This window comes from Saccopteryx bilineata, chromosome 2 (assembly GCF_036850765.1).
Source record: "Saccopteryx bilineata isolate mSacBil1 chromosome 2, mSacBil1_pri_phased_curated, whole genome shotgun sequence".
In the NCBI taxonomy this organism is placed as follows: Eukaryota; Metazoa; Chordata; class Mammalia; order Chiroptera; family Emballonuridae; genus Saccopteryx; species Saccopteryx bilineata.
The window spans coordinates 369,710,142-369,730,866 of NC_089491.1; the positions used below are offsets into that span (position 1 = coordinate 369,710,142).

The 20,725-nt window shown below is 43.0% G+C and overlaps 1 protein-coding gene across 1 annotated transcript; it reads right to left on the minus strand.

The window, feature by feature from the left end:
- Window positions 1-15,355: 15,355 nt before the first annotated feature.
- Window positions 15,356-17,604, minus strand: LOC136326857 (C-C motif chemokine 5-like). The gene is made up of 3 exons (XM_066263383.1): window positions 17,481-17,604; window positions 16,488-16,602; window positions 15,356-15,745 (listed from the first exon to the last, which is right to left on the minus strand). The coding sequence occupies exons 1-3, from the start codon at window positions 17,548-17,550 to the stop codon at window positions 15,637-15,639; spliced, it is 294 nt and encodes a 97-aa protein (XP_066119480.1). The 5' UTR covers window positions 17,551-17,604; the 3' UTR covers window positions 15,356-15,636.
- Window positions 17,605-20,725: the final 3,121 nt, after the last annotated feature.

A 20,725-nucleotide genomic window follows, 5' to 3' on the forward strand; every position in this document is an offset into this window, starting at 1 on the left:
CTGCAGGATCCCTGCACAGTGACGCATGGTTTAGTGACAGGGAGGTAGTGTGACCAACTATCCTGGTTTGCCTGGGATGCAGGGGGTTCCTGGAATCTGGGACTTTCTGTGCTAACACAGAGAGGAGGCAGTCCCCTGCTGGGAGGCTGGGCAGATGTGGCTGGCTGCCACCTCCACTTTCACCAAATTCAGATTAAGCAATTGAGGGGTTTTTCCCCCAATATTTTTTACTGTGGTAAAATACACATAATATAGAATTTTCCACTTTAATTATGTTTAAATGTACAGTTCAGTGGTATTAAGTACATTCATATATTGTGCAGTCATCACCATCATCCATCCACAGAACTTTTTTCATATTGCAAACTGAAACTCTATGCCCATTAAACATAACTCCCGTTCCCACTTCTCCCAGCCATTAGAAATCACCATTCCACTCTCTGTCTTGATGAAATTGACTACTCTAGATACCTCATATAGAAATGGGATCATACAGTATTTGTCTTTTGGTGACTGGCTTATTCTACTTAGCATAATATCTTCAAGGTTCATCCATTGTGTAGCATATGCCATAATTTCTTTACTTTTAAAGACTAAATAATATTCCATTGTTTGTGTATACCGATTTTGCTTATCCATTCATCTGTTGATGAACACTTGGGTTGCTTCCACATTTTAGCTATTGTAAAAATGTTGCTATGAACAGGGATGTACAAATATTTCTTTGAGACCCTGTTCTCAGTTCTTTTGGGTATATACTCAGAAGTGGGATTGCTGGATCATATGGTAAATCTATTTTTAATTGTTTTAGGAACTGCCACACTGTTTTCCACAGCAGCTGCACCATATTCCATTCCCATGAAGAGTACACAAGAGCTCCAATTTGTCCTCATCCTTGCCAACACTTGTTATTTTCTGTTTTTGTTTTTCTTGGTAGTAGTTATACTAGAGGGCATGAGGTGGTATCTCACTGTAGTTTTGATTTAAACACTTATGCTTTTATCAGTTTTATGTAATGGGTTCTAGGTAAGTTGGTTTGCAAAGAAAATGTTCTTCCACTGGGGAAAAAAAATTAATCCCCTGTTTTAATGGAAGGAGCAGACACGCTTGAGCTAGTCAGAGGCATTGTTTTTAGTCCTGAAATCTACCACTTATGAATTATGAGAACATTTGAGTAATATAATTAAGCTTTTAAAGTTATACTTTGTTACTGAAAGGAATGTGTCATACAAACACTTTAAGTGAAATCTTCCTCATGTGTCCATATTGAGACCTTCCTCAGGGCTGATGTTCATTCACTCAGTAGATGTTTACTAAGTTTTTACTGAATGCCAGGCACTTGCTAGGCCCTGGGAGTACATAGAAGAAAGGCAAGATCCCTGTTCTTCAGACACTCAAATTCTAGTGGGGGAGACAGACAAAGAAGATTGTAGAAGATAGAGTTAAAAGGTAGGAGGAAAATAAACCAGTGTTATGGGATAGAGAGTGCCCAAGCGTTGGGTGGAAGTTGCTTTAATAAGCTGACCAGGGAGCAGCTTATTGGGAAGGTGTATCATTTAATCTAAAACCTGCTTGTAGAGAAATAGCCAGACTTGCTCAGACCAGGGGAAGTGTGTCCGGGCAAAGACCTGGAGGTGGGAATGGGCTTGGTGCATTTGAGGAACAGACAGAGAGTGGGTGTCTGGAGAGAAAGGAGTGAGAGTGATTAGAGGTGAGACCCATTGTCCAGGTCCTTTGGGTCTGGTGATTCAATAGTGTGCAACCTATTTCACGACCACATCATTCACGTGGGCATTGCAGGAAGCAACAAAGCAGCCAGTGTGGCTCATATTCCAGTGGGGCCCTGGGTAGCTATATCCTGGAGAGTAAATGGGTGGATTTAACATGAACTCTTGTCAGTTGCTTCAAGGCAAACAAGGAAGAAAAGACCATGGATTCCTTTTCCCTTGGACTTCACTCTCCCTCCCCCAGGTGGATGGAGAGAGGCTAAGCTAAGCTGCCTGCTTTCTCCCAACAAATTAAGAGCATAAGTAGGGAGAGAAATTGACACCCAGATGGATGCCTCTGATGGCTGTCTTTCTCCTCCCTGTGGACTGTAGGCTACTGTGTGTGTACAGGAGGGGGAGGGTGGCAGACAGTGGCCTTTGTCCCCTTGGCTAGCAGGACATCAGACATGGGGGATGAGGGAGACACACATGGGCGGGAGGACGGACGAAGCTGACTCATACCATTGCTTGGGCCTCTCTGGGCCCCAGAATCAAAGTTACTGAATCATCTGTCTTCCAAGCAGGATGTACCCTCCTTCTGGAGCTTCAGTCTCACTTGACTGACTCTACTTCCCCCATTCAAAGGAGAAGGGCTGGATGGGTGAGGGGAACTTGGGGAAGATTAAGGCTCAGAGTTTGTTTATGTGTTTGCACACTGGCGCCTACAACAATGGCGCTGGCTCACAGTAGATTGTATTTACATCAGTTTCCCAAATTTTATCCTTTTCCTGTCTGATCCCAGGGTACTTTTGTTAAGTGCTTCCTTAGACGTTTGTGTTGCCAGACAGGAAGCGGGTCCATCCGGCCTGATTCACCCTAGTTGTACCCATGCTGACGTGCAGTGAGTAGTTCCTGTTTAAAGTGCCAGCAAAGGGTTTCTTACCAAGAGTTGTGTAAGTGGAGAACCTCGCCCAGAACGGCGGTGGCTGACCACTCTTAAGTTTATGGAATCCATCTTCTCTCCTCCTCCCTTTTCAGAAAGCTGGTTGCAGTGTGCTTATCTTCAATATTCTACAACCTCTCTGCCTCCCAAGAATCCAGGACTATCAGCCTCTAACTGTACATTGTCTTAGCTGCTAGAAAGGACTTTGTCCAAGCACGAAATGAAATGCCATACAATCTACCTTCCCACGTTGAGCTTAGTTTTCTTCTTAACTCTGTGGGAGTTAGGCCCTTTCTAGATAGTAACGGATGGAAAAAGGACAAATATAAACTGTATACCAAGTATTCTTCCACTTGTTCAGTTAACACTCTGTTCATTCATTAATTCACTCATGTTCTCATTCATTTATTCTATTAACTACTGAATGCACAGTGTGATCTGAGGTCAGTCCAGGTACCTGAGATTTAGCTATGAATAAGATGCATTGGGTCTTCTGCAAATGTAAGCAAGTGTTGAGTCTTTGGCACTTTCTTCCTAACACAAAACAAGACAAAACAAAAGCTTTCATCATGATTCATGATTTCAAAAGCAAGACTGTGGAGAAAGTTCGAAGTACTTAAGCAATAAGTAGAAATTTCTCAGATCTCACAGTAACATTTTTAGATGTTTATGACTCTTTTCTCTGCATGCTTCCTTCTTAGATGAAATCCTACCGACCCCCCCAAATTTAAAAAAAACCAAAAAACAATTTCATAGCCTGTGCTTTTATATATTATGAACAATTTAGTTTCATTATAAGTTTTTATATGTCATTTAAAGGATTTTTAAAAAACAAAAATGGTGCATGCTTTGTCTAGAATTTTGAAGAAAAGCAAAGGAGAAGAAAAAGCTCATTGTTTATTACTATTTCAGTGTGTAATTTTCTGGGCATTTTTCACTATGTAGTCATTATAAGCATTATATACATATGCAATTAAATAAAAAATGGGGTCATACTAAAAGTTCTTTTTCTATAACCTGATTTTATAGTCTGATAATTATTTTTATTTAATATTGAGTAGACAAAAAATGTGGACATGACAAAATGTAGCAACATGACAGCGATCCTGCACCCTCCACCCCATCTGCCCGTCAACAAGCCTGTCCCCTCCCCTTCTTCCTCTGAGCCGTCTCTGTCCCAAATATTGCTTATGCTATACTTTGCTGTCCTTCTAGTTTCACCATGTGCCTTTGAATTGTAAATGACATAGTTTTGGCTTTACGTGTTTTTGAATGTTACATGAATGGACTCATTATTATGTACTTTAAAAAAATAATGTGGAACATCTTTTTTTTTTTTTGAAGATTTTATTTATTCATTTTAGAGAGAAGAGAGAGAGAGAGAGAGAGAGAGAGAGAGAGAAGGGGGGTGAGGAACACGAAGCATCAACTCCCATATGTGCCCTGACCAGGCAAGCCCAGAGTTTCGAACCAGTGACCTCAGTATTACAGGTTGATTCTTTATCCACTGCGCCACCACAGGTCAGGCATATGTATGTTCCATAGCTTTTTTCTCTCTTAACATTATGCTTCTGGGATTCACCCATGTTACTATGTGAGGCTGTAGCATGCTTGCGCTCACTCCTGCTGATATTTCACTGTATGAATACACCACAATCTATTTTTCATTTGTCTCCTTTTATGCTTGCTAATGCCAGCAGGGCTGCTATGAGCATGCTCGCACACTGTTCCTGGTGTACACGTGCAGCGGTGTCTGCAGGATGTACCTAGGAGTGGCAGTGCTTTGGCTACGCTCACCTTTACAGAAGACTGCAATCGTTTTCAAAGTGACAGGACCAATTCACATTCCCAGTGGTAGAGTGTGGTATCAGTTCCACACCCTCTCTAATATTAACACTTCTCAAGCCTGACCAAGTGGTGGCGCAGTGAATAGAGCATTGGACTGGGATGCGGAGGACCCAGGTTCGAAACCCCAGTGTCGTCAGCTTGAGTGCAGGCTCACTAGCTTGAGTGTGGGATCATAGACATGACCCCATGGTCGCTGGCTTGAGCCCAAAGGTCCCTGGCTTGAAGCCCAAGGTCACTGGCTTGAGCCAGGGGTCACTCGTTCTGCTGTAGCCCCCTGGTCAAGGCACATATGAGAAAGCAATCAATGAACAACTAAGGATCCTCAATGAAGAATTGATGCTTCTCATCTCTCTCCCTTCCTGTCTGTCTCTATATGTCCCTCTCTCTGACTCCCTGTTTCTGTCAAATACACATATCACACACAAAACACCCAACAAAAAACACTTCTCAAATTTAGTATTTAATTAGGTTTGGAGGAAGCAGTCCAGGACAGAAGCAGGGAGGGAAGAAGAAGGAAAACTATTCTTTCCAAGCCCAGAACCCAGAACTGGGTACTCATAGTAAACATACTGCTGGTTTGATGAATTGCTTCGTGTCTGCCCAGACCCAGCTCACTGTAGCCACTGAAATCCCCTGTGTGAATGGAGAGAAAAGCGTGAAGGGAAGTAATAAGGGGCCATGAGATCTCCCAGAACATTTAGTCAGTAACACAATTCAAAACCGAAAAGAAATTAGAACCATAAAATAACATTCATAAATTTAAAATCAATGTAAACAGTCCTCAAGAGTGTCTGGAAGGGGCTTCTGTAGTCACATAGACTGTGTCAGGCTCAGATCCCTGTGCTGTCTCTGTTCACATCTCTAGTGCTTTCTTTGTAGGGTTCAGACCCTTTAGGGTCTAATTCCAATTGTTTATGTATTTCAGGACCTACACCTTGCTGAGATTGACAGTGACCTTTCTGGTCTCTTATATGGAGGAAGCAATGGTGAGAGGGAGAAGCATATAAAAAAAGAAACAATTTAGCAGCAAAATGCCTGTAGAATTCTCTCTCTCTCTCTCTCTCTCTCTCTTTCTTTCTTTCTGATTTGGGGATCTCAGAGACAGTCTATATTTAAAACCACAAATATTGTCCCAATTCCAAGGTCCCTAGACTTTTTTTATTGCTCATGGGGACCAACTTCCTCCTGCTATTCCTTCCTTTGCATGGAGGGAGCTCTTCCTCTGCTCTCCGCTGACCCTGAGACTATGCAGAAACTCCCCAGGGGCCACTGATACCCTGCACAGCTGGTGGGGTCCCAAGAGGCTGGGTCTTCCCAGGATGGTACTCCATCCGCCTGCCTGTGCCTTGAGGCTTGTGGGCTGCACTCCACTTAATGTCCTGCAGGTTCCCCCTCACCCCTGTGGTGGGCAGGAGGACTCACCCTGACACGGCACCCAGCTGGGAGCATCAGCTGCTAGTCTCTAATGGGAAAGTTGTGAGGACTTGATGAGAAGTGTATGAGAAGCCGCAAGAGTTTATCAATTTTTATTAATCTTTCCAAATGACCAGTTTTTTACTTTCCTCATCTCTCTCTCTCTCTCTCTCTCTCTCTCTCTCTCTTTGTGTGTGCGTGTGTGTAATTTCTTAGCAATCTTATTATTTTCTTTCCTTCTAGTTACTTTGGGTTTAATTTGCTTAATTTTTTTCTTGCTTCTTAAGGTAGACCTTTATTCATTTGTTTCACACCTTTCTTTTTTTCTAACAGAAACTATAAATTCTGTTAGAAAATTTAAAAGAGAATTTAAAGCTATAAATTCTCTTCTAGGTTCTGCCTTAACTTTATAAATCCATTTTCAAATATGATGTGTTTTCATTATCATTCAGTTTAAAATTTCCCTTGAAATTTTATATTTTTCCTGTGAGTAATTTAGAATTGTAGTCTTCATTTCCAAATATTTGGGAGTTTTTAGGTATCTTATTGTTGTTGGGGTGTGTGTGTGTGTGACACAGAGAGAGAAACAGAGAGAGGGACAGATAGGGACAGACAGACAGGAAGGGAGAGAGATGAGAAGCATCAATTCTTCATTGAGGATCCTTAGTTGTTCATTGATTGCTTTCTCATATGTGCCTTGACTGGGTGGGGGGCTACAACAGAGCAAGTGACCCCTTGCTCAAGCCAGCGACTTTTGGGCTCAAGCCAGTGACCATGAGGTCATGTCTATGATCCCACGCTCAAGCCAGTGACCTCACGCTCAAGCTGGTAAGCCTGCACTCAAGCCGGTGGCGTCATAGTTTCAAACCTGGGTTCTCTGCATCCCAGTCCAATCCTCTATCCATTGCGCCACCGCCTGGTCAGGCTAGGTATCTTATTGTTATTGATTTCTAATTGAATGCCATTATAGTCAGAGAATATATTCTGTGTTATTTTAATTTTGGGATATTTATGGAGACTTGCTTCCTGACCAGCATATAGTGTGTCTTGGTGACTATTTCAGGCACATGTGAAAAGAATATGTATTCTGCATATGCATTTTCAACAGTTGATTATATGCTTAGCTGTTATTTCTTTTTATCTTGCTTGGGGTTCCTGTGCTTTGTGGATCTATAGTTTGATGTCTTTCATCCATTATGTCTTCAAATGTGTTTCTGCCCTCTATTTTTGGTACTCCAAGTACATGTATGGTACTTTTTTTGTTAGTTTCCCACATATCATGGATGTACTTTTTTCCTTTTTAGAGAGAGAGAGAGAGACAGGAAAGGAGGAGGGGGGGGAGAGAGATGAGAAGCATCATCTCATAGTTGCATTCACTTTAGTTGTTTATTGATATGTGCTTTGATGGGAGGAGGGGGTTCAGGCTGAGCCAGTGACCCCTTGCTCAAGCCAGCTACCTTGGTCTTAAGCTAGAGACCTTGGGCTCAATCCAGCAACTTTTGGCCTCAAACCACTGACCTTAGGATCATATCAATGATTCTGCACTCAAGCCGGTGACCCAGTGCTCAAGACAACAAGCCTGCACTCTAGCTGGTTACCTTGGATTTTGAACCAGGGACTTCCGCATCCTGGGTTGATGTTTTATCCATTGTGCCACCACTGATCAAGCTGCTCTTTTTTTAAAAAAACAAAACAAAACAAAACTTTTTTTACCTTTTATATTTTAGTTTAGGTAGTTTAGATATTTTCTTTTGACTTTTCTTCAAGTCTACTGTTATTTTTTTTCTCTGTTCTGTCTAGTATGCTGTTAGCTCAGGTAATGCAACCTTGATTTATAAAATCTTATTTTTCATTTCTCACATAGCTTTCAGTTTCTTTGGGAAAGTTTCAATGTCTCCAATGAAATTCCCATCTCTTCATTCATACTGATTACCTTTTCTACCAAATCTTTAATCATTTTGATCATAGCTTTAAAAAAGTCTCTAGTAATTTCAACATTTGGGACATCTTTAGTTCTGTTTCTGTTGAATATTTCTTTCTTTTTTTTCAGAGACAGAGAGAGAGTCAGAGAGAGGGATAGCTAGGGACAGATAGACAGGAACAGAGAGAGATGAGAAGCATCAATCATCAGTTTTTTGTTGTGGCACTTTGGTTGTTCATTGATTGCTTTCTCATATATGCCTTGACTGTGGGGCTACAGCAGACCGAATGACTCCTTGCTCAAGCCAGCAACCTTGGGTCCAAGCTGGTGAGCTTTGTTCAAACCAGATGAGCCTGTGCTCAAGCTGGCGACCTCGGGGTCTGGAACCTGGGTCTTCCACATTCCAGTCCAAAGCTCTATCAACTGCGCCACTGCCTGGTCAGGCTGAATATTTATTTTTTTAATCCCAGGTCACATTTCTTGTGTCTTTGTATGTCTACTAATTTTTTGTGTTGGGTATTTTGTATAGAAGAACAATAGGGGCTAAAGCAATTCTCCCAGGATAGGCAGGCCTCTTCTTCCATGCTGCTACAGTATAAGGCTGATTCAACCTGATCAGTAGTTTGGCTAGATCTGAGCTTTGTTATGGTTTTAGTTTGACTTAGTTTGTACTGGCTTTAGAGATTCTGAGGGGGAAGATGAGGACTTTCCCTTCAGCGGAGTCTGGGGTCTGGGCTTTGGCCGATTCTCAAGATCTCTTTGTGCTGCCAGCTTTCTGAATGTCAGCAGATCTTTTCATTTATATCCTATTTGCTCCTCTGAGTTACTGGTAGTTTCTCTTTACAGTACTGCTCCCAGCTTTCTTCAGGTCAGGAGAGTTCTTTTTTGCTTATTTGCTCTAATCATATATTTGGAAATGCAGCTGCCTTATAATTTGTGAAGGGGAAGAGTGTCCCAGATTCAGCTCCATGTTCCTGATATTCCTCCTCCCAGGCATCACTGATGTTGGCACTGACCAGCCCACCTCTTTTAGCTTAGGATCTGTGGAGATGGGCAGGAGGATTAAAAAGGACATAGTCAGCAGGGAAATTTCTGAGCCCACAGTGGCCCCTCCCTTTCTCCCTCCCTACTTCTTTCTGCCTTGACATGTGAGGGTCTGTCACTTTCTAAGAAATCAGCACCCAGTTTCCCAGGATATTTCATGGGGGTTCCCTCATGCAACTTCCCTCCTGCTGTCACTTCCTCCCCTCTCTTCTGCACTTGGCCAGCTTCTACTGGCTTCTTGATGGCCCTGTATTGGCTCAGAAGATACCTGAAGGTCTCTTCTGTACCTGTGATGGGTCCAGTGATCTGGGTATTCTCAGGATGTTCCCATGGTTGTCAACACCCTTTGGTTATCATAGGGGTTCAGAGTAGTATCTGCACGGTTAGCTCAATTTCTCCATTGGTGGGGGCATGTCTGAGGCAATTCTTTCCTTAGTTACTGAGGTTGTTGTGAAGAAATTATTTCCCTAGTTAGTGACCAGGAATTGGTATTGCCACAGACCTCTTTGCAAGAACAGCTCTATCTATGAGCAATTGTCTCACTGTTTCTCCCCCCTCACAGGGCAGAAAGTGCTGATGTTCCTTCACAAGTGCTCTGCCCATACAGATGTGCTGTAAATGATGATGTCAAATGCAGTTCAAGTCATAAATAACCTCATCATATGGGCTGGAAGATCCACTTCTCAGATGGCTTCTTCAATCATATGTCAGTGGTCGAAGGTTGGCTCAGTTGATGTCACCTGGAGTGGGGTATGTGTGGGCCATCAGGATGGCCGTCTTGGGCTCAATGGTGAGTGTTCCTAGTGAACAAGGTGGAAGCTGCATAACCTTTTGTGACCTAAACACGGAAGTCACATCCCTTCCACCGTAACTATCAATGAAAGCAGCCACAAGCCTGTCTAGATTCAAGGACAGTGGACCAAAGTTCTACCTCTCCATTAGAAGCATGTTAAGGAAATTGTGACCATATTTTTTTGTTTCTTTTTTTGTTTGTTTGTTTTTGTGAGAGGAGAGGAGATAGTGAGGCAGACTCCCACGTGTGTCTCAACCGGGATCCAACTGACAACCTCATCAAGGGCCAACACTTGAGCTATTTTAGTACCTGAAACCATCATAGGCTGAGGGAGCTATCCTCAGTGCCTAGGGCCATTCTCAAACCAATGGAGCCACTGGCTGCCAGAGGGGAAGAGGAACAAAGGAGGAGAGGGAAGGGGAGAAGCAAATGGTCACTTCTGTGTGCCCTGACATGGAATTGAATCCGAGACATCCATATGCTGGGCCGACGCTCTATCCACTGAGCCACCAGCCAGGGGCTGTGGCCATGTTTTAAAGTCAATATAGAATCATTTTATCTGCAAATGTCTGTATTAGTTTCTTGTTGCTGCTGTAACAAACCACCACAAATTTAGTGTCTTAAAACAATATAAATTTATTCTCCTTTTCTTCTGGAGGCCAGAGGCTTAGATGTGTCTCACTGGGTCAGTACCATAGTGTCTGCAGAGATGTATCATTTTGGAGGCTCTTAGGCAGAATCCATGTTCCGGTCCTTTTTTGGCTTCTAGAGGCTGCCCACATTCCTTGGCTGCACTGACCTTGTAATTATATTGGACCCACTCTGATAATCCAGGATAATCTCTCCATCTCAAAGTCAGATGACTGGCAGTCTTGATTTCTTTTTGCTTGCAACATAACATATTCACAGGTTACAGGAACTAGTGCATGGACCTCTTTGTCAGGGATGGTGGGGGAATTATTCTGCCTAGGGCAGTATTTCAGTCTATAGCTGAAAAATAAGGATTAAAAAGAAACACACAGTCATAACACCATTACTTGTTTTCCTACTGTATATTCTCTTCAGTTAAATGTCTGCTCAAAACTTTTGCTTTTTTTGAATTGGATTGTTGCTTTCACTGCTGAGTTTTGGAGTTCTTTATATAAATATTTCCAAGCATAGGTCCTCTTTTAAATATATGGTTCACAGATATTTTCTCCCTCTTGGTAGCATGTCTTTTCTAGACAGGATATTTTGAAGAACTAAGCTTTTAAATTTGTATTAAATCCATTTTATCAATATTTTCTTACATGTATTATGCTTTGGGTGTTAAATCTGAGCACTCGAGGTCCTAAAGATTTTCTCTAATTTTAAAAAATATTTATTTATTGTTTTCAGCAAAAGAGAAAAAAAGAGAGAAAGGGAAAGAGAGAAGCAAGAGAGTGAGAATCATCAACTCCTAGTTGTTTCATTTTATTTGTTCATTGATTGCTTCTAGTACATGCAGTGGTTTGAACCTGCGACCTCAGCATTCCAGGTCAATGCTCTATCCATTACACCGCCACAGTCAGGTTCCAGATGTTTTTCTAAAAACTTTATAGTTTTATGTTTTACATTGAAATTCCTGGTCCATTTTGAGTTAATTTTTGTGTAAGGTGTAACGTTAAAGTCAGGGTTCTTTTTTTTTTTTTTTTTGTCTATTTGTTTAAGATGTTCAATGGCTCCAGCATTATTGGTTAAAAAGACTATTCTTCCTATTTATTTCCTCCAAAACTGTTTGGTAGAATTTGCTTATGAAGCCAGCAAGGTATGAAGATTTTTTTGTGTGGGAGTAAAGGGACGACATCCAAAGGAATAGCCACATTTAGCCTTTACTAGCTTGAACTAGGGGTGTATCTTGCGTTTAGATTTTGAGGGTGCTGAATCAATGAAACCAGAATTTAAGACTGGTTAAAAGGGAGCTCATTGACTTGGGGGTATTTCTTTTGGACGAAGGCTAGAACCTCCTGACAAGGATCCAGGGGTCAGTGAGAATTTGTCATCAGGAAAGCAGATAATGCCAGAGAAAGCAACGGTTCATGCTGAAGGAAGTTCAAAGACCTGAATTGCCATGACACGTGAAGGAGGAAGGGATGAAAAGGTTCATGGAAGTGTGCATGTTGGAGTGAATATACTGTGTGAAGCTGGGAGACGCCCAGACGATGTTCCCTGGGGAGGCCCAGAGAACACACTGTCCCCCAAAGCCATCAGGATTCATGGTAAGTGGGGCCCCAGCACCTGTAAAATGTTCAGTAGTCTCTCCTCTATGGACTAGGGCTGATAACAGTAGTGACTGACACAGAACTCAGCCCATTGATAGCAATGGGCATGAGGCTTTTTCCTTGAATCTTCAAAATCTTATTTTTCATCAGTTTTGTAAAAATTGTAGCCATTATCTATCTCTTCAGCTACATCTGCTGTCGAATCCTCTCCTCTGATTTGGGTGTAATGAACTACATGACGGATACCCTACTCTATCCTCCATGTTCTCTTATTTTCTCTTTCCTATTTTCTATTCTTCTGTTTCCCTTTGCTTCATTTTGATAGGATTTAACTTTTATTTTTAATTTTCAATTTAATTTATTATTCTTATTTTTATTAAATGAGAGGCAGGGAAGCAGACAGACAGATTCCCACATAGGCTCTGACCAGGATTCACCTGGCAAGCTTTCTACAGGGCAATGCTCTGCCAATCTGGGGCCACTGCACCATTGCTTGGAAACCGAGCTATTTTAGTGCCTTGAGGTGAGGCCATGGAGCCAACCTCAGTACCCGGGGCCAACATGCTTGAACCTTTTGAGCCATGGCTACCAGAGGTGAAGAGAGAGAGAGAGAGAAGGAAGAGGAGCGAAGAAGCAGAGGGTCGCTTTTCCTGTGTGCCTTGGCTGAGAATTGAACCTGGGACTTTCATGCTCCAGGCCAATGATCTACCTCTTAGCCATTGGCCAGGGCCTGATAGGACTGGACTTTAGTAACATTTATTCAGTTATGTTGGATATACTGTGAATTTTTATTTCAGTATTTACATTTTACAATTCTGGGATTTATTGTTGACTTTCACAAATCTGTGAATATACTCATTATAGTTTTCAGTTCCAGTCCAAAAAGTTCAAGCTTCTTTTGTCAGCATTTGTTTCATTAGCATCTGGGATCATGATAAGAACACATCACAGAGTTTGATATTTTCTAGACCATGCAGGTGTTTGAAGGTCTCTTCAAGGGCTGGTTCACTTCTAATTCACCTTTTCTCCTAAAGCATCAGCCTGAATAGAGGATGATTTGTTGAGGCCCCCTTTTTTGGGCCACCCTGGATTTCCCATTTCCTTCCGGCCCATCAGGACTGCGAAAGGTTCAGCTCACCTTCTCAGCCAAGTCCTCGAAATTGCAAACAGCCTCAGTCCTAAAGAGGCCTCCAGGGCCAGACTCATATCTATGGATCTGTCCCCTCTGGGATCTTAAACCAATGATTCCATACTCTACTCTTGCCTTAGTAGGTTTTCCCTTATCAAGAATTCTGCATTCCTGGTAAATCTGTTTCAGGTGGAGCAGGGGCACATTGAGAGGCTATTTCCTAGCGGTTCATTAAGACTGTGGGACTATGCTTCAATAGTGGAAAGGAAGGTCATTGAGCTAAAGCCTTCCAGGCTTACACACCTCTGCTGTGAGGAAACAGGGACACTGGAAGGTGGGCTTCCCCCTCGCTCCTCTAAGGGAGGGTTCAGTCTCTTCCAGGCCTGCTCCAGCCACCTATGACCTAACCTTGCCCAGAATGCTGGGGTTTGCCACTGAAGGCTGAAGGTGCCCAGGGCCGTCGACCCCATCTACGACACTGTGGACGAGCCTAGGGTATTTCTTCCAAGAAGCAGGTAAACTGATCTCATTTGCACAAGGGCCACTTAACTATGTTTTGCCTGAATAGTCAGGTTCTTTATTCTTCCCTCAAAGATCTCTGTTGTGGGTGTTGATAGTCCTATTTTCTGCTGCTTTGCTTAATATATAGTGATTCCTTTATTCCTCCTACCTCAATGCCCCACTCATATTTCAGGCTGGGACCTACTCTTAATTTAGAGCTCTCTTTCCTCCTTTTGCCAACTTGTATTATGAATTTACCTTTGCCACCCAGCTTAGTGTATCCCAAGGTTCTCTTTACCAGGCCACAGTCACAGAGCTCCAGGGAAAAGCAACCTGGTCTCAACTCTCCAGGCAGAGGAGAACAGAAGCTCCATATCCACGCATGCTGCAAATGGCTTTTTCCAGTCTACCTGAATCATTACCAGCTAGAAGCAGCGGTCATTGGGACTTGGACATGAGCTGCAAAGTATAGAATGGTGACAACAATTCCAGTGCCATACGGACTTTTCCTGTGGGGAACTTTCCTGGACTCCTGCTCCCTGTGACAGCTCCTAACAGACTGAACTGTGGTTGGGTTGCATTTTTCAGGGATTTGGCATGGTGAGGGGGCCAACTTGGACTTGGGGAACATGTTAAGGACACTACTCATTTATGGATTCTTGCTGTATTGGCCAAGAGTTTGCTTAAAGGCATTTAATCACTGTAAAAAAAATAGAGGACTAGATGAAGAAGATGGGGCACACATACACCATGGTATATTATTCAGCTAGGAGAAATGGTGACATTGGATCACTTATAGCGGAATGGTGGAGTCTTGGTAGCATTGTGCGGAGTGAAATAAGCGAATCAGAAAAAAACAGGAACTGCAGGATTCCATACATTAGTGGGACATAAAAGCGAGACTGAGAGGCATGAACAGGAGTGTGGTGGCTAAGGGGGGTGGGGGGAGGGAAGGAGGGAGAGGGGGAGGGGAGGGGGAGGGGTACAGAGAGAACTAGATGGAGGGTGGCAGAGGACGATCTCTCTTTGGGTGATGGGTATGCAACATAACTAAATGACAAGATAACCTGGAAATGTTTTCTTTGAATGTATGTACCCTGATTTATTGATGTCACCCCATTAAAATAAAAATTTATTTATATATAAAAAAAACAATAAAATTTTCCAAATATGAAAAAAAAAACAAAACAATATATTTTTATATAAAAAAAAAAAAAAAAAAAGACTGTGGGACTTGCTCTGGGTTGTAGTTGTGACACCAACATTACTAGCTGTGTGACCTGGGGCATGTTTCCTAAGCTCACTGAAACTCTGTTTCCCTGAAGATCAAAGGGGGATAATCACAGTATATACAACACAAATGATGTTTGGAAGAGTAGACAATGCATGTAAATCTCTTAGTACATACAGGCTGTGGTTCATATTAAATCCTCACAAACTGTTAGTCTTCATTGTTAAGAGAGTTGAATTTATGCAAATGTATAAATATGCATGATAGGTGCCTTGCTTTGGTGTTTATTTAAGTAGTGAATTTCCCTGGTGCAAATAAATCCGCATTTGTTTTTAATACTTTGCTTCTTTTTCAGCCTAAGGGCAAAGCTTCACCAGCATAAAGACTGGGGTCCTTGGAACAACACTCACTCCCTTCCTCTCGTCCTCCTGTCTTACTTGGATGCCCCTAGTCATTCCATCTCGTTCCTTCCAACCACTGAAGCTGAGTTATCAGGAAAAACAACAAAGCACAAAAGAACAAAAGAATAACCAGAAGTCCAAATTTTACTTAAGTAAACAAAAATAATCTTTATTGCTCTGGCAATCTGAACAGAGTACAGGGCTTAGACAGACTCAGCAAGTGTGTGCTGATAGGTTTGGTCCAATGTCTCTCCAGAGAGAGGAGCACAGTCATTCACCATCACTCTGACGTGATGAGAGGGGATGATATGATTTCTCAGAGAGAGCATCAAATGAATAAAATGATTTCCAATATTTAAATGCCTTAATAAATAAAGGAGATTTTTATGATGTGGTTAGTGGAATGGAGAAGGACTCAGGATAGGAAACTTCTGGGGTTGCAGGGACATTATTCTTGTTTGTGTCCCTACTGCCCACCAGAAAAATCACTGTTCCTCTCCTGGCTATTGATGTACTCCTGAACCCAGGTCTCGTGAGGATTGACACAGACTTCCCGGTCCTGTTTGGTGAGAAAGCTGTAGAAAGGATAGAAGTATTATATAGAGCAGTGGTCCCCAACCTTTTTTGGGCCACGGACCAGTTTAATGTCAGAAAATATTCTCACAGACCGGCCTTTAGGGTGGGAAGGATAAATGTATCATGTAACCGAGACAAGCATCAAGAGTGAGTCTTAGACGGATGTAACAGGGAATCTGGTCATTTTAAAAAAAATAAAACATCGTTCAGACTTAAATATAAATAAAATGGAAATAATGTAAGTTATTTATTCTTTCTCTGCGGACTGGTACCAAATGGCCCACGGACCGGTACCGGTCTGCGGCCTGGGGGTTGGGGATCACTGATATAGAGGATGAGTAAGGACATACTTGACCACCTATGGCCCCTTCACCTTCAGCCCTGTGGGCAGCTCAGGGCTAGTCCTCTGTATCAAGGAGTCATTCCCCAAACCTCACACACTTTCAGTCCTTCTGTGCACTATTTATGGAGATAACCGAAGGCCACCTCCCTTCTGCTGTTTCTTTCCCTCTTTCTCCCCTGTACTCCTGTTCACACCTTCTCCAGCTCCCTCCTGGCCCCATTTCACATTAGAAACCAGCCCCAGTGGTCTGTTCTTTGTCCTGCGTGCACAAAAGGACCGGAAGCTGGGCTTTCTCAGAATGGCTCCTTATCCACCAGGTGGTGCTCTTGTGAAGTCTCCCCACTCAGATTCCTGTGTCCTGTGTCTCATCAGAGATGGGCAAGGGGACTGACACTTACACAACACCAGGGTAGCGGCAGTCGCCACTGGTCTCATAATAGTCAATCACTTTACTGAGGATGTTCGGGCTGGTGTAGTAGGAGTCGCAGCATTTGGATGCAGGATGAGTCCTGGCTGTAGGGAAAAAGGACACCAGGATTGCTCAGGAGCACAGACAAGTCCAACAGCATCGGGAAGACGTACAAGAGACAGTGTCGCTCAGCAATGAGGGTCGGGGGAAAGAAAACTGGAAATAATTTGGCTCTTTTGTTTGTTTCTCTAGTCTGGTCACGGGTTTTGTCTCTTCATGTTACTCTGTGTCTTACTCTACAGAGAACCAAACTCCAGACAGTCTATTCTCTTCTCCTAAATCTCTTTCGGAAAATTTTTTTTGTAATCCATTAAATCATAAGATAGCTGAGTGAGAGTAGGGAGGATCTTACACATTCTGAAATAGTGAAGGAGATTCTAAAACTTGCCGCAGCAATAGGATTTAAATAGACACAGAGTTTACCTCATCCTAATAACCCAATAAATAAAGCCATAATAACCTCATCCAAAAAGTATAAAACCTGTCCTCACTGCCATCCTGCGGCCCAGATCAACAGACACATTTTGAACTCTTTTGCAGAAACAACAGTGTTATTTTAAAATGTCGTTTTAGGCTCTCGAACTTCACATGGGGTTCTTAGGCTTGAGCAATTGTCCTGCCTCTGGCCAGAGTGTGGGGAGTAATAGCTGTTAAAGGAAAGTGGATAAAGTCCCTGACCAGATTGCTCAGTAGATAGATGTCATCCTGGGGCACCGAGGTGGCAGGTTCCATCCAAGTTCAGGGTACGTTGAGAAACTCTCCATGAGGACACACTAGAGATCAACTAAGCGAATAACAAGTTGATGCTTCCCTTTCTCCCTCCCTCCCCCCTTTCTTTCTTTCTCTGTCTTTCTCTCTCCACCACCCTCAAATCAATGGAAAATTAAAAAGAAACACAAAGGAGAGTGGACAACACACTCACGTGAGAACGAGCGTTCAGAGACAGCCGCGGTGCAGAGGAGGAGCAGGACGGTAACCCCAAGGACCTTCATGGTGCTGGGCAGGCAAAGGAGTGTGAGCAGAACTGAGACGGGCTGTGGATTTCACAACTGCTGCCTCCTTGTGGGATCTGCACTGTCTTTCCTCCTTTTATGGGCAGCCCAGGACAGTGGGAACATAGAAATGGATATGCCTAAGCAAGAAACTTTATGTACAATGATGTCATTTGAACTGTACAACCTAGGCTAGCCTGTGGGTACTACACAAGAATGTATTCAGTTGCTACTTTGGGGCGCTTATGAGGAAGTTGTCTCTGCACATGGGTAACCGGGAATTGGCATCGCTCAGGATTCATGCTTAGCTGTTTCCTCTTCACATGACAGCTATCTCTCTGACATGAGGGGTCTCCGCGCCTGTCACTGAGCAGAGTGCTGTGATGGAGTGCCACAATTGTTCTGACCGTATGAATGTGACATGTGTAATAATGCCACTGGGTCTTAAGCAGTATGAGCCAAGGAAGCCACACCGCAGGTGAAACCTACGGAACTGGAAGGCCTGGAGGGGCAGGATTGGTAAAAGTGAGGATGAGCCTTCCAGTGTTCGGTCTGTTTATCAAATATTCACCATAGACTTACAGTGTCCTGACAAAACACTGGATGTGGTTAGCAGTCTTTAAATCGCCTGTATTCTCTGAACCTGAATCATACTTCTCATAATCTGTCCTATGGAAGTGACCTCACAAATGAGGAACACTTTAGAAACACTGTTGTCAGGTGCAGCTTATGTATGCTCAAGTAATTGACAGCTAACCACACTCCACAGGGTTAGAATGATAAATAAACCCACTGATGGACCTCTAGCCAGCATCTTAGATGAATAGAGTGACATGAAAATACTTGATTTTACATATTAAAAATTAACAAGCAAGATGCAAAATTGCATATGTGATTTTATTGCAAAAAAACTGGAAAGAGAAAAAACCCAGCCGAAATAATGGCTCCCATCTCCCCGTCCCTGCTCCTCACTCTGTGTCCCATGGGTGGCCTCCACTCCCCCAACACACTTCTCTCCAGGAAGGAGAAAGGTGCTGACATTACACCAGGGTGACAAACACTGGCTGTTAGTATCACTGTGATCATCAACAAATATGTGCCGGATCTCATGAACAGATCTCTCAAGTCAGCGAAGCACTGGGGTGTCTTCCCAACCGTGAGGAGGTGGTGATAAAGAGCCTGAGAAAAGCCAAGTTAGCATCTCCCACCATGTTAGTGGACCAGCAAAAAGTTGATGGCCGTGTCACTGCTCAGGGCTGCCAAGTAGGGCACAAAGGGAACCAAGAAAGCCAAGAAGTTCTTCTTGATCTCAAACTTTTGTATTGAATCTCTGCCTCTGTCTTGTACCCTCTTCCAGGGATATAATTTATGGAACAGTTGAACCCTTGTTCTATCCTTTTTGGGGGAACTTTATCTGGTCCACAGATGGCTCCGTGAATCACTGAGAAGGAGGATCTCCTTGGGAGAACTGATGGGAGTCTTCCATGTGACACATGTGAGGACCCAGCTGGAACTGGTGTTTGCATCTTGTTAATGACTGAGTTAGGCCTCAGTTTACCAGCTGAAAATGGATCCTAGCCCTCCTCTGCCTTTCAGATCCAGAGACTAGATCAAACAACTAGGGAGACAGTCCAGAACATTTTGAAACCTTCTGTGAAGTTCTCTACTTTTACCTAGGAAATCCTAAGTCATACAACTTGCATGATATGGTTTAGACAGCCCAGGGCGTTGGGACACAACTCTAAAAGGACAAAAGGCTGAAGGTGTAAGGCAGTGGTTCTCAAAGTGTGCGCCAGGGGGCACTGGTGCTCCCTAGAAGATTCCAGGTGCGCCCTATGGTATTCCAGAGAAATATGTGTCTGTTGGGACCAAAAAACCAACAGGGTTTTTGGAGTTTAGATTTTAGGGGGACAGAGGTGTGGGTAATTGGCTGTAAGCTGACAGTCTGCCCAACCTTCCACCTCACTTGCCTGATCAGGTTGCAAAAGGCTGTTAAGCTGTGCTGCTGGATTGTTTACACTACCCTTCATGTTCCCCAGAAAGACTGGAGGCAAGTTTCGTCTATCCCTGGTTTGATGTAAATTTAAGATGATATGTATGTGGGGGATTTCTGTACTCAGCACAAGTAAGAGTAAAAAGAGAGGAATTCTTCAATGTATTGATGAGGAAATGAATGTTTTCCTTTCAAATATATACCCAACCATTGAAGAAATTGCTAGGACACATCAGGTCATGTTTTTCATTAACAGAAAAATAAAAAAACTTAACATATACGTGGCGGGACCTGACGAATTTACTAAATCTTACTAAGAATGTGTGTGTGTGTGTGTGTGTGTGTGTGTGTATATATATATATATATATATATATAAAGATAACATTTTGGGTTTATTTATTTATTTTTTATTTTTTTGTATTTTTTTTCTAAAGCTGGAAACGGGGAGAGACAGTCAGACAGACTCCCACATGCGCCCGACCGGGATCCACCCGGCACGCCCACCAGGGGCGAGGCTCTGCCCACCAGGGGGCAATGCTCTGCCCCTCCGGGGCATCGCTCTGTTGTGACCAGAGCCACTCTAGTGCCTGGGGCAGAGGCCAAGGAGCCATCCCCAGCGCCCGGGCCATCTTTGCTCCAATGGAGCCTCAGCTGCGGGAGGGGAAGAGAAAGACTGAGAGGAAGGAGAGGGGGAGGGGTGGAGAAGCAGATGGGTGCTTCTCCTGTGTGCCCTGGCCGGGAATCGAACCCGGGACTTCTGCACGCCAGGCTGACGCTCCACCACTGAGCCAACCAGCCAGGGCCTGTTTTTTTTTATTTTTTAATACCTCTTTTTTATGAATTCTAAAAAGCATAACAAAAAACCTAACAAAAATGTTTTTTAATGAGAATAAATTTAATTTTGTTGTATTTATTTTGTTTATTACCATGCTTGAACTTTATATATTTTTCTTTACTATTTGACTTAATTATTATGACATGTTTCTCAGAAATTTGTATACACTGTGCCTGCAATTACTTGTAGGACTTTAAATGCACCCAACTTCAAAAAGTTTGAGAACCACCAGTATAGGGAATCTTGTGGTACAGACAAGACCTGTGAGCTGAGGGCCGTGATGAGATGTCCACAAAGTCAGTCATAGAAACATCAACGATGTTGGGCAGGAAGGGGTGTGGGGAGA